The 12,920-nt window shown below is 37.9% G+C and overlaps 1 protein-coding gene across 1 annotated transcript in view; it reads right to left on the reverse strand.

Moving 5' to 3' along the window:
* The window catches only part of KCNQ3 (potassium voltage-gated channel subfamily Q member 3), a 205,812-nt gene continuing 192,892 nt past the window's right edge, over nt 1–12,920 (reverse strand). The window contains exons 10-15 of the mRNA XM_065628872.1: nt 9,760–9,947; nt 8,583–8,685; nt 6,009–6,140; nt 3,317–3,415; nt 1,694–1,778; nt 1–735 (exon numbers count right to left, since the gene is read on the reverse strand). Coding sequence (XP_065484944.1) covers nt 1–735; nt 1,694–1,778; nt 3,317–3,415; nt 6,009–6,140; nt 8,583–8,685; nt 9,760–9,947 — 1,342 coding nt within the window. The remainder of the gene's footprint in view (nt 736–1,693; nt 1,779–3,316; nt 3,416–6,008; nt 6,141–8,582; nt 8,686–9,759; nt 9,948–12,920) is intronic.

Here is a 12,920-nt window from a genome sequence, read left to right on the forward strand (position 1 = left end):
TTAAACTGGCTTATTTGAAGGGGTCCATATTGAATCTGAAATCCCATCTCCTGTAGAAGACAAAGGCATGGAGCCACTTGGTGTAAAAGGGTCGGTGTCTGTGTCCGTTTCCCCCTCTGCTAGGTAGCGTTTCTCTCTCATCCATGCCGATCCCCCGTTGGGGCCAAATGGGAAGTCGTCTCTGTCTTGGGAGATACTGAAGCCACTTGGGGAGCGCTCAAGTTCCTCATGGTTGACGGAGAGAAGGGATAATGGAGTATCGCTGTCTCTTGTTAAGCTCCTTCTCTGCCTTGGAGACACCTTATCTGAGTAAGGGCTTCGTAGGTCTCCTTGAGAGTGGTAGCTTATCTGGGAGTCCATTAAAGTGAATATAGGCAAAACTGTTGGCCTTTCTGCATATGAAGTTGAGGAAGGTGTGGCTTGCACTTTGCCAGAGTTTTGCCCACCTATTGATAAAGGTTGTGAATGAGTCATATGACCATGTGCTGAGAAACCGTAAGGACTGACTTTGTTGACTGGAACTTGCTGGAAATTGTAAGGAGTTTCATGGCACTGCCCAGTGTATTTATATATTATTGTTTTTAATTCAGAATATTTGTTTTCTTCTCTCTTCTCCTTTGCAGGAGAAGCAGTTTCTTTCAATGGACTTATCTCAGTGACTTGTATTTGCAGCTGTTCCATATGATGCATATGCATATCAACAAGAAAATCCAGTTTCTTCCCCATGTCATTAACCTGAAAAATACCAATGTTGTGAGATTGTTTCAAGTCAGTTGTTCAACACAAGAGTCAGTGCTTCCATAGGTGCACTACCCCCAGCAATGGTGTGCTGTCATCTTTACTGGTCGTGAAGGTAATTATAGGATAAACATGACTTTCCAGTGGAACCTGGACTGCAGTAGATGTCAATTTATCCTCTAATTGCCTTGGATTAAGAAGACCAGTCCCTATGAACTGTGCCAAAAAAATTCTAAGCATTGCTGGATATTTGGCAGTCCAGCACCCAACAGCAGTCTACAATGTTATGACCAAAGTCTTGATACCATATGACAAATTGTTATCACCAAAATACAACGGATGGAATTATCTTTGCATACAGACCTATTGTCTAACTCTTTAATAGTCCTACAGGGTTAAATATCAGGACTAATTCCCTTTCTCTTTTGATTCTACTTTGTGCCTGAACATTTACATTCCATGAAAGGAATTGCTGTGAATCAATGCCACAAGCCTCCACGTTACTTAGTTACGTATTTAAAAATGAGAGTGTCTTGACTTGCTAAGCAACAGGTTTGGATGCACAAAGAGGACACCAAATACCTGTGGAGGCAACACCTTTGAGTGCCAGGATCTGCAAAAGAAGGTGGTGCTCACAGCAAAACACCAGATGTGATGAGTATGGAATTTAAGGGAGTAAAATAGTCCCAACTAAATATCGTTGTTTGGGTCTTGTTGCCATATATAACGATTTTCATTCAACAGGTTTCAAAATGCACACTTTCCAATTAATTAAATTCTTTCATGAAAAACTTACAGCATAGTTTTGTGATCATTAGTACAAACTCTGTGTTAGTCTGGCTCACCAACAGTACAAATCTGCTTGGGTCAGACAAATATTCATACAGAATTTATGTCAGCTTCATAATTTCTGTACAAACGCCTCAGCCTCCATCATTGCCATGAAATTACATACCTGCCGTTCAACTTTAACGAATTTGCCCATCATACTTTGGTCTTCAGTGTCTGCTGTAGATGCTTTGGCTACATATGGATCATTTCTATAAAGAATTAATAACTTTATTAGTGTTCATTTTTTCTTTGTATCACAGTAAGTAATTTATAACAGAAAACAGAAGTACCATCTTGGTGGTATCTTCATATAGGTCCTCGGAGTAAGATTTAAGGAAAAGCTGAATTTAGTTATTTATCATACAAAGTGGAACAAAAATCTATTCAATGTGATTCCAATGCATTTCTAAAAAATATATTTCTGATTTTTAATTTAAAATTATTTTGGTTAAAAACCTAAGATAAAGGTGAAGGAACAAAAATGCACAAAAATTTCAGGATGAAAGTGAAACTAATCTCAGACTTGGTGGAATAATTTCAGGTTTGTGAAAAATGTTGAGATAGTCTAGATAGTGCAGGGGTGTCAAACCAATTTTCACCGGGGGCCACATCAGCCTCACGGTTGCCTTCAAAGGGCCAAATGTACATTTAGGACTATTTATACAGTCGTAAAATTACATTTATACAACTATGCTTTTCTATGCTTTTCCATAACCTATGTCAAAGTCTAGAAAAACAATTTCTAAACACTTGTTCTTTAACATGACTTAGAACAAATATACCCTAAAACATTTGTTTTAACAGGTCCTGTTCTTCTCTTTCTACCAAAATTAAAGATATAGCTGTGAATGTCTCTTAGTAAAGCAGAAGTTATGAAATATGTCAGATTTTTTACATGGGGTTACTGATAATAAGGGATCATTCAGGTTTTGCAATCTGCTTTGTTTCCCAAATGAGCATTGCCTCTTCCATATATATAGGTCTCTGTCTCCACATTTACATGCTTTTAGACTTTTCACTGGGTGGATAAACCACATAGAGCTAAGGTAATTTAATTTCTATAAGATTATTTTTCTTCTGAGCAACCATAACAGCTTTTGGGACAGATTGTTGATGGTCTTGTGTGGTATTTATTGAGATTCATAGTTGTAAATACCAGAAGAAACGTAATCTATTATTGAATTCTTGCTATCAGGAATGCGGCAATACAATAACATGCTGTAAGTTTCACACCCAGAAACCTGGTATTGCAATTTACTTTCAATAATTCTCACCAATCATTGATTTAAAAGCAACATTATTAAAATTAAAATTCTGTGCTTGCTATTTGGGGGGAGGGGGGTGTTAAAATTAAACTTTCTTAACTTCAGGAAAATAACTGGTTTACCTCCAAATTATGGGTGATTTTTATTGAGTTTTTAGCTGGGTTTACTAGTTGAATGTTAGAAATTCAGCACATTGGCAACCAAATGTATGTATTCCACATAAACCCACATTTCAAAACCATGGAGAAGCTGAGCTAGATGATTAGAAGCCATTAAGCTTGGATTTCCATCATACACTGTTCTTAGGGAACCCAGTGTCTTTCTGGCTCAACATTTACACATATATGTGTCATAGCAAAGTATCGTCTCAGTATCATCACTATAACAGTGCACTGGCTGGATGAAGAGCATGCTTATTGGTATGAATGAACTTTTTATTTCTGTTTTTGATGTGTGAAAAATACTAAGAATAAAAAATTCACCTGGGAGACTGCTGTGAAGGGTAAGAAAAAGCTCCTCCCTTTTGGGATTTCTTATGCTTGGGAGTAGATGGAGGTCCAGGTGTAAAAATCATATCTACTCTGAAAAAAAAGAAAAGTGCAACTGCATAAATCCATCTCTAAATGCTAAAACATGATAGAAAATACTATGCAACTCTGCAGCAAACTACAGCAAAGATTCAAAAAGGAAGCATGTTTTGGTTTCATAATATATGGAAGGTCATGACATGTTTGTTCTGTTCTGGGTCCACAATCAATATATTGAACTGTAATTACCTGGTAATTTCATGGTAATTAAGTAATTATGTAGCTGTTTCCAAACTCCGACATTTGAAACACATGACTTCATTTCCTTCAATGGAACTAATTAATGTGATTGTCAAAAAAGCTCCAATAACAGCTGCTCCTAAAAATGTCACAGAAACCCATCAGGTTTTGTGCTGGACATCGAAAATCTGAATTTGGCAAAAGGTGGCAATTCCTGATACTCTTAATAAACCAATGACTTTTTAGCATTTCTTGTGCCTAAATATCAGTAATTTAAAAATCTTTACTAATTATTCATCTGGTTTGAGTATCGAACTATAAATGAAGTTTTATAAGGAATCCTACTTGACATTTTATTTGGAACAAAACCAAAAGAATTGTTTGGAAGGCTCCAACATATTTAATTGCACTCTTTTACTATGTCAATATATTCTTTCATTTGGCATATCCGACTGTCCAGGTGCAAGCAAGCCTCTGTTCATTCAGCCCACACATCAAACTGACCAGATATCAGGCAGCTTTTGTTCACAGAGCAATTATTTGTATTATGAGACAATCCATGCAGGTGCATTGCATGGCTTCATGGTGCCCCACAGAGTTTTGAAAGTGGAACTTAAAAAAGCTCAAGGCAAACCTCATAAAGCTAGCTAGATATTTGCTGGGCACCCAACCATTGTTGGGCCATCAATCAGTGTCTCATCAAACTCCTATGGCATCTTGCTATTCATAGTCACAATGAGTAGGTCTCATCTGCCTGGTTTTGTCTGACTACAATCAGTGGAGACCTAGTCACACAGTGAAGAAAATTTGGGGGAGATTAAGGGAGATTCAGCTGATTAAATGAAGGCATTTGTTTTAAGCAGAGATGAATTGTGCCATAAAAGCCATTAACTATGTCGACTAGCTCTCTGTTAACTACAACAGGAATCTCACATGGTTTGCCAGAATTATGCTTTTTCTCTGAAGACCTCTAAAAAGTTCTCCCTTGTATATGGCCAAAATGGTTGTTGACATTTTACGATTTTTCTGCTACTGGTGATTCTTTATACTGGGACAGAGCATCGCTGAGCTGAACACGGCAGGGCTGAATCTGTGCTGTGATTCTTGCCCTGACTCACCTGGGATGTGTCTCCTTCCCACAAAGTTCTGCCATAACCACTGTCTGAGATGGGCCTAATCACATCGGGCACCTTTACTGCTAGGAGCCCAGTGTGTATCTGAGAGGTGCTCTGTTCAATATCACCCAGCACTTCAGTCTGAGGTAAAGGAAGGATGTCCAGTATAAGGCGTGTGTAGACACCACCATAGATGCAGATTTCTAACACCATGAGCCCTCCTCAACTTTGTGAGTTCAAAAAGTTATTATGCATTGAAACTTAAGCTCATGTAATGCAGAGCTCATTTTATAGAGTAACAGTGGTGGTTTATGATATATAATTAAAGACAGCAGCTTTTCTAGAGAAATAATAGCGAGGTAGGAACCAGACATGTTATATACATGAAAATGTGATAGCCCAGTACGTGGAAAAGAACTTTGAAATAAGAAATCATGAAGTTCACCAGAAGAACCAGAGAAGCCTGAAGAAGTCAAGGCAAGTCTAGATAAGGTCCAAATGTGCAGCAAGAGTTGCACTTGCTCAGCCCATTCTTGAGAGAAATCAAGGGTATCTCTATGTGTCATTTTGCTGTTCAGAGTGACCAGAGGGGCTCACGAAATGTGAACAGTGCTGAAACTGGACTAGTATAATACACTTACATGCATATAAACACGTGCACTCAACCCCAGGCAAGGTTACTAGCTCAAGCTGTGACCTGCACCCATGACTCAAGATGCAAGCAGCACAAATTTTTGTAGGTGTGCCTCAAAAGCATAACGGGATGAACCACTCCTGTGAGGAAACAACTGTGGGGACAGATTCCACCTGAACACAGTCAAAAAGGTCTGAAATTCCAACTTTTTTTCATATAGGTCAACTTACAGCTGAACGAAGAGGATGTAAAAGGTTCTTTGCTGATGTGTTTTTGCTCTTCGATGACGTGTTTCACCAGGCATAGGTCAGCAGAGAATCTAGCCCAAATAAATGCTCTGTGTTGAGCAACTATTTCTTTTATTTATCATCCGCAAAAAAGGGAGAAAGAAAGAAACAGCTCTCATCGAATAAGGCAATGGTCAAGAAAATCCACAGAACTTTTTACTCCAATTTACATGTTCTGAATATGAGCCAGTGGTCTCTTCTGCTGCTAGCTGCTCACTAGCCTTTATTCTTTGGGGAAAAGGCTTTCTTCTTGACCAGCTACACAATGCAAAGACACAGCTTCTGGATGGTCTTGTAAGCAAATATAACATGTCAATTATGCTTTTATTTTGCCAGCTATACATTTTCCACATTTACCAAAGGATTCTTACCTTGCCTGAAGATATTTTATTCTGGAAAGCATATCAAGATGCCCTGCTGAGTATTGCTCTATCACATCCTTTACATCATAAGGCCTCAAAGTCTCCTTGAATTTTTTTTTATAGAGACGAAACTGTAGTATTCTGCATAATAAACAGAAAAATTACTAACTTCTTCTATAAATTCCATAATGATAACTTGCAGTTTTATTGAATAATTGATAAATACTCTGGAGGTTTGGAAATCGAGCATGTTATTTCAAAACAAGGCAATAAAACATAATCAGAGAATCTCTAATATCATACCACATCTGTATTTAGTAGGGTATATAATTTCCATATAATAGGCTAGGATGAATTATGCACACAAAATGTCTTTTTCAGTGCTATCATGATAACTAGAAATGGTTCAAAGCTACAAGATTATATGTGGAATTTGATTTTGAACAAGTCACAGGAGATTTTGAAACTGTGAAGGTGAAGCTTCTTTTTTCTGCTTCAGCCTGTTATAAAGATAATTTATAGCATATATAATGCTGAATCATTTTCAGCTTGGTTTTGATTTTGCACCTGGGAAACTTTTGGATAGGAAATGTTAATTAGATAGTAATGTGGAAGTTAAGAAGCCAGAAGCAGTTCAAGTTGTAGAGAAAAGAAAAAGTGTTAGAACTGACTGAATTTCCTTGAAAAAACAGCAGAATAACTTGATAGTTGTTTTTGTAATAATAACAATAGCAATAATAATAATAATAATAAAATTGCCATTATGATTACTATTATTATAAAATGTCCTAGTAATTAATAACAGAATTCTTAGAACAAGGACAAGTGCTGGCCAGAGCACTTGAAACCTGTTTAGAATTCTTTTTTTTTTTCTGTTTATACATTAGTTTACACTGTTATCTCTTAGTAGATTAAACAAATAGACAAGAAACATGTAAAGAATGAAAAGTATTTTATTTCTTTAATCTGTCTTAGGCTTGGGATCTGAGGGTTTGCTTTCTCAGTAGAGTCGCCATGTTCTTATTGGTCTGACTTTGGGAATTGCTGACATCTGTTAAGATTCTGATCTGGTTTTTGTTCAAGGTTGGTGTTTTTTTAAAATGTTTTAAAAATCTGTATAAGCATTCATTTAGTAATGGTAACTCTATTACGACTTTTTATGGGTTTTTGACTCTTTAATTCTGTTGCTTATAAATCTTCCAAGATTTCAAAATTATACCTATGCCTATTATAGCCAAGTGATATATGATAACACAGAAACTAGACTTTAAAAAAGCATAAAGGAAAAATATGAATTATGCTGTTAGCAATTTCAATTTAAAATCTCCTTGATCGTGACCCTGAAAACCCATTAAGTGGTTTTGTCTGAAAGAATTACTACCCAATAGCATTCAGGTTTTGCGTAAACTGTACGAGAGGAAGAAAAAAAAAAAGCCTGATTGAGTTTAAAGGGAAATTGCATGAATTAATTAGATTTGGACACAATGTGGGAAAGGAATTTTTACAAAAGTAACAATAGCATGTCTCATGGAGGTGGGGCTGGAAAACAGCACAGATGTTTAATCTGTGTTTGAAAGCAAGCAGGTATCAGGGAAACAAAAGGAAAACTGTGGAGGACAAACTTCCAGTGGTAGGGAAGCAGCCATGGGTAACATGAGCAAAGCCTGTGGAATATGGCTTTCAGCAGGCTTGAGAAAACTTGGAATTTTTGCTGACTGGTTCTCCTGCAATCAAGAATATATAATATGGTTCTATACATGTAAGTATATACTTATACACTTATAACCATCGTCTGCTTTTTTAGAAGATAATTTTAGGGCACTCTAGACTTGCAGTTTTTCACCTGGAAAGTAGTAATATCCTGGCCCAGAATTTAGCAACTTCTGGAATAAAAAGCAATTTCAATGAAAGCGGAGTGTTTTCCTATGGGGACATTTTCTGGAGAAGAGAGTAAAAAATACTGAGTGGAAGAGTAACAACGTCAGTGAATGAATTCTACGCGCTTGATGTGCTAAACACATTATCGGGCCTTACTAGGAGTTTTCTAACTCTAGGGAATATCTCTTGTCATATGAAAATAGAGATGACACATGTCACAAGCTGAAGACTGCTGAAATGGAGACTCAGCATCTATTAAAATATGACAGCTGAAAAGTATATTGCACACTCATAGAATTCTGAATAAAAAAGAGTTGAGTCAGATCGGAGTTTGTTATTAAGTGAAAATTCCAGTTTTACATAAATACTATAGTCACTAAATTGAGCAAGATACTATATAGCATATTTTAATGAGAAACTGTATACGATCTTATTTTATAACAAACATATTTATGGAGTATCTTGCAAAAGTTACATGGTTAATGTTACTGAAAAAAATTTTCCTTGCTGCATATTTTCAAAGAGTACTTTAAACACAGTCTGTCTCATGCTTTTCAGTATATCTAGAATTATCTAATCTATTACACTTTAAAAAAGCAATAGCAGTAACAATGAATCAACATGTAGCAAGACAGTAATGTGATTTCCTGAAGCATAAGCATTCAGAGTCAAAGGAAAGCATTGAGGAGCATCAGAGACATTTACCTGACAGCTCGGATGGCTGTCTTGAATGTGGGGATCATATCTTCCATAAGGAAGTCGCTACTGTCGCCTCTTTCTTCTGCTATGGGTTCTCCTGTTCCTGCATCTACAAATCAGGTCGAAAAAAGCCTGTATGAACATCTGACCACAGAATATTTCGAGGGAAGTCTGGCTGACTAAGGCACTGTATAAAGTAAGTGTAATTTAGTAAAGGAACCTCTCTTGCAGGTTCCTCTTTCTCTGGTCAGGTCATGAAAAGGATTTTATAATTCTGCAGGGACAGCTGTCAGATACATTATTTGAGGGATCTCCTCTCAGATTCCAGCGTTTCTGAAACTTGGAAACTTTTCTTCCTTTCCAATGGATTTAGAATTTCCCACTTTTAGGAGCTTTTACAATTATAAATCTTCACCAAAATTATTTTATGAAAGGCTAAAACAGGTGCAGAAGACACAGGCCAAGTTGTCCTCCCACTTGCATTACTTGGATCTCACGTGTCTTTGTGGAAAAGGATAATCAAGTTCCTGGTGTGGACACTCAAACTACACCCATGGTAATCTGCCCGGCATGCACTGATGCCAGCTGGAGAAATTGTTCTTTAGAAACCCTTTAGACACTATAGACAATAAGAGGAAATTTTATGGCTAGGGAAGCTGAGAGGAAAAACACCCTCTTATGTTGCGTGGACACCCAATGGACATCTGCTGAGGGGCAGCAAGCTTAGGGGGATTGGGAAGGAAGCAGCTGTTGACTTAATAAATCAAGGTTTTAAGAGATTGCAATGAGGAGATATTTATGGTACCTGGACACAGGCTAGTGCAGGACTGGATGCAGTCTAGCAGAGAGCTACCTTAGCATAGCATGTGTTTTTGATGGGGATATATTATAGATTCACTTTCCAGTGTGCTCTCTTGTTCCGGTTCAAACAGATTGATTCCATCACTGGTTATATCCCACATCAATTGCTGGGTTTTGGAGGGCCAGTGTCTTATTTCAAGCATTGTGTTGTCTGGACTCCAGCATTTGTTTCCTGAAGCTTCCACAAATGTGCCATGTAAAATGGGGGATGGGCCACGCGTGGCCTAGAAAATTCACAAACCTTCAACAGAAGATGCAGAGGAACAAAGGCAAATGGGGAAAATAGGGGATGGATAGAAATAAATCAACACAGATGGGCTACCTTCTGAGCTTTGCCAAAAAGCGTACGCTTTCATTCGGAATGCAGTGCGAAAACGCTCCTTATTATTCAAGACAACATTCTTAGGCTCTTTTGAAGGACTTTCTTCAATGGCATCTACATTCAGAGGGGTAAATAGCTTTCCTTTAGTATTGGTACCACGAACCCGATCCAAGAGACCCAGCTTTTGGCTACAAAATAAGCAAAAGTAATCATTTTCCTCCTTTGTACAATTTTCACTTGTTTTCATGATGCTTTAAGTATATAATGGGCTAAAGAAATGTTTTGTACACAAGGACACTGCTGGGGCTACCATAATACATCAATGTCGTTATAAGCAACAGCTAATCTCCACAGATAATTAACTGCTTTTTATGCACATTTTTTTGTATCTATGTTGAAAATGTTACCAGAGGGTCTTGCTATCCTCTCTACATAACGTATCACAGTGCTTCAGCTCCAGTAGCATGTCTGAAGCATTAGATTTATTATTAAGAAGAGAAACACCACTCCTTAGGCAGCTATACTGTCTAATGACAAGGGTGCTTGGCCTTCCCTGTTCAGTGCTTTCTTTAACTTTGGCAGACTATTAAATGAGTAACTCATGTGCATAGCCAGGAGCAAAAGAAAGTCAGATGTGCTGTGAATCAAATAAATTATCAGGAAAACACTATAAAGGCATTTCCAAGCGATTAGCAGGTACATGGTAGGGCAAAGTATCCAGTTCTCTCCACCATTCACTTTCAGTCATCTCCGACTATTCTAGAAATTGAGGTGACGTATACAAATTTTAATAAAATGACAGATTTTATACTTCTGATGATTCCTTGCACTGTCCTCTTCTAGATTTATTGACCAAAGACATTTTTCCTTCAGTGAGAACATCCAGCTAGAATTGCATCTACCTGCCATCTCACCAGCATCAGTAACCCTTCTGACAGCTTGATGACTATAACGATCTTAAAGGCAATTACTTATACCACTGAAAAGTGCAGCACAAAAGGATTTTGCTAATGAGTGTATCAGATTAAATATGCTCTGAACACTTCATAGGTGACTGATGGCATAAATATTTAATTTGCTTGTTCACTTTGCCGCTTAAGTATTATTGATTGCACATTTGTTTAAAAAATGTGGGGCTAGGCCATGAGAAGAGCGCCTGCCTTTTGACCCATTCCTGGCCATTGAAGTGTGGGGCAGGCCTGGGGAGAGGTAAATTGTGCACACATGGTCAAGAAGCACTTCTGTGCGGGACACTGGGGTAGGCAGGTTAAGTGGGGGAAGAGAAGAATTCACCGAAGTTATCAGATTCCTGAAAGCCACAGATGGGAGCAGGATTGAAGGATGAACATCACTGGGGACCAGAAGACAGAGATTTCATAGGTATGTGGAGGTATCTATTCAGTGTGCTCAGCTGAAATAAATTTGCTGGCAAGAGAGGCAAGCGTGAGGACACTCCATTGTGCAAGAACATAGTGGACAAAGATGGAGACTTGCGTGCGGACCTTTCAAGTAAAGGGTCTCACTCACGGAACTACTTTTTCTCTATTTAAGGAGTAGTCTTCTTCAGATGGATTATTCTTGTGTTCTAGGATGTCTGGTGTCATTGGTGCACCTCTTTGAAAGAAGGATCTATTTCTGTCTCAGAGCTCTGTCTGTGGTAGTATCCCACCACAATGGAAGTTCTTAGGACATTCCTCTTAAGATGATAAAGGTGAGATGGATAAACACACATGTGATGATGTTGTAGCTTTCATAAGAGTGTTGACTTTAGTAGGAATGTTGCAATTTGCAGCATAAAATGTTCCTATCTGACCTGAGGCATTGAAGATCACAGCTATTGCAGATTTTTTCTTTTTTTTTTCTTTTCTTTTTTTTTTTTTTATATGAATTACAGAGGCCCTCATATCTACTATCTGTTTCTGATTGATATATCTTTGACATAGAAGGTAATGAAATATGGGCTTCCATGTCACAGAAGATGGAAGTACTATATCTTTGTGTAGGATATTTTTTCAGGCCTTCTGAATTTTATTGTTGACAACATGACAATACTTGTGAATGCAATTTCTGCAGCCTAATACATTCAAACACGTGGTTGGTCATTGCATGTATAAAGTGCATGTGTGTGTAAGTATGGAAGTAGCAACTAAGAAGGACTTGTGTGAATATGGAGACATATAGCTAGTTCTGAAATAGAAGTATTGCCAGGCCTGAAATCAATGATGTCAGGTGAGAAAAGCATGAATTTGAATGAAGAATTAAAACAGTCTAAATAAATGGTACTAATTTTACTCAGATTATGCCCTAATGTAGTTTCTTGATAAATTCATGGCAGGAGAGGATATATAAAAAGTGCAGACATGTATGGAGCAAAAAACCCAGTAGAAAAATATGAAATGTTGCTTGTTGATATCTGTGGCAAATTAGTCACCACAGAATGTGTAGGGCAATGAAGCTGGTGAAGGATCTAGAAAACAAGTCCTATGAGGAGCAGCTGAGGGAACTGGGGCTGTTTAGCCTAGAGAAAAGGAGGCTGAGGGGAGACCTTGTCACTGTCTGCAACTACCTGAAGGGAGATTGTAGCATGGAAGGTGTTGGTCTCTTCTCCCAAGTGAAAAGAGATAGGACAAGAGGAAATGGCCTCAGGTTGCACCAGGGGAGGTTTAGATTGGATATTAGGGAAAATTTCTTGCCAGAAGGGCTGTCAGGCATTGGAACAGACTGCCCATGGAAGTCGTGGAGTCACCACCCCTGGAGGTATTCAAAAGACGTGTAGATGAGGTATTTAAGGACATGACTTAGGGGAGGGTTAGCTTTATGGTTGGGCTCAAGTATCTTAAAGGTCTTTTCCAACCAAAATTATTTTGTGATTCTATGCTCAGTCTCAAGCACTTGTTTAAAAAATATTTTCCGTAGTACTAGCTTTTGGGTTGAAATCTTGATCCACCAAGCTGCTCTAAAGGTTGAAATAATAGTGAGTGCAGGATCCCAACAAGTGGGTTTTGTTCTAAGACAGGGAGAATCCTGTGAGCTCTTTTCTGCATCACTATACCTTTTCTATTCTTTAAGAGGCCAGGTTTGAGAGCAGTAGTGCTTTACAAGACAGATGTCTTAACTTCATGGTATTTCTGTGAAATCTGGATTCTTCAAGCACTTATCTA

The sequence above is a fragment of the Caloenas nicobarica genome, chromosome 2, assembly GCF_036013445.1.
Source record: "Caloenas nicobarica isolate bCalNic1 chromosome 2, bCalNic1.hap1, whole genome shotgun sequence".
Lineage (NCBI taxonomy): Eukaryota > Metazoa > Chordata > Aves > Columbiformes > Columbidae > Caloenas > Caloenas nicobarica.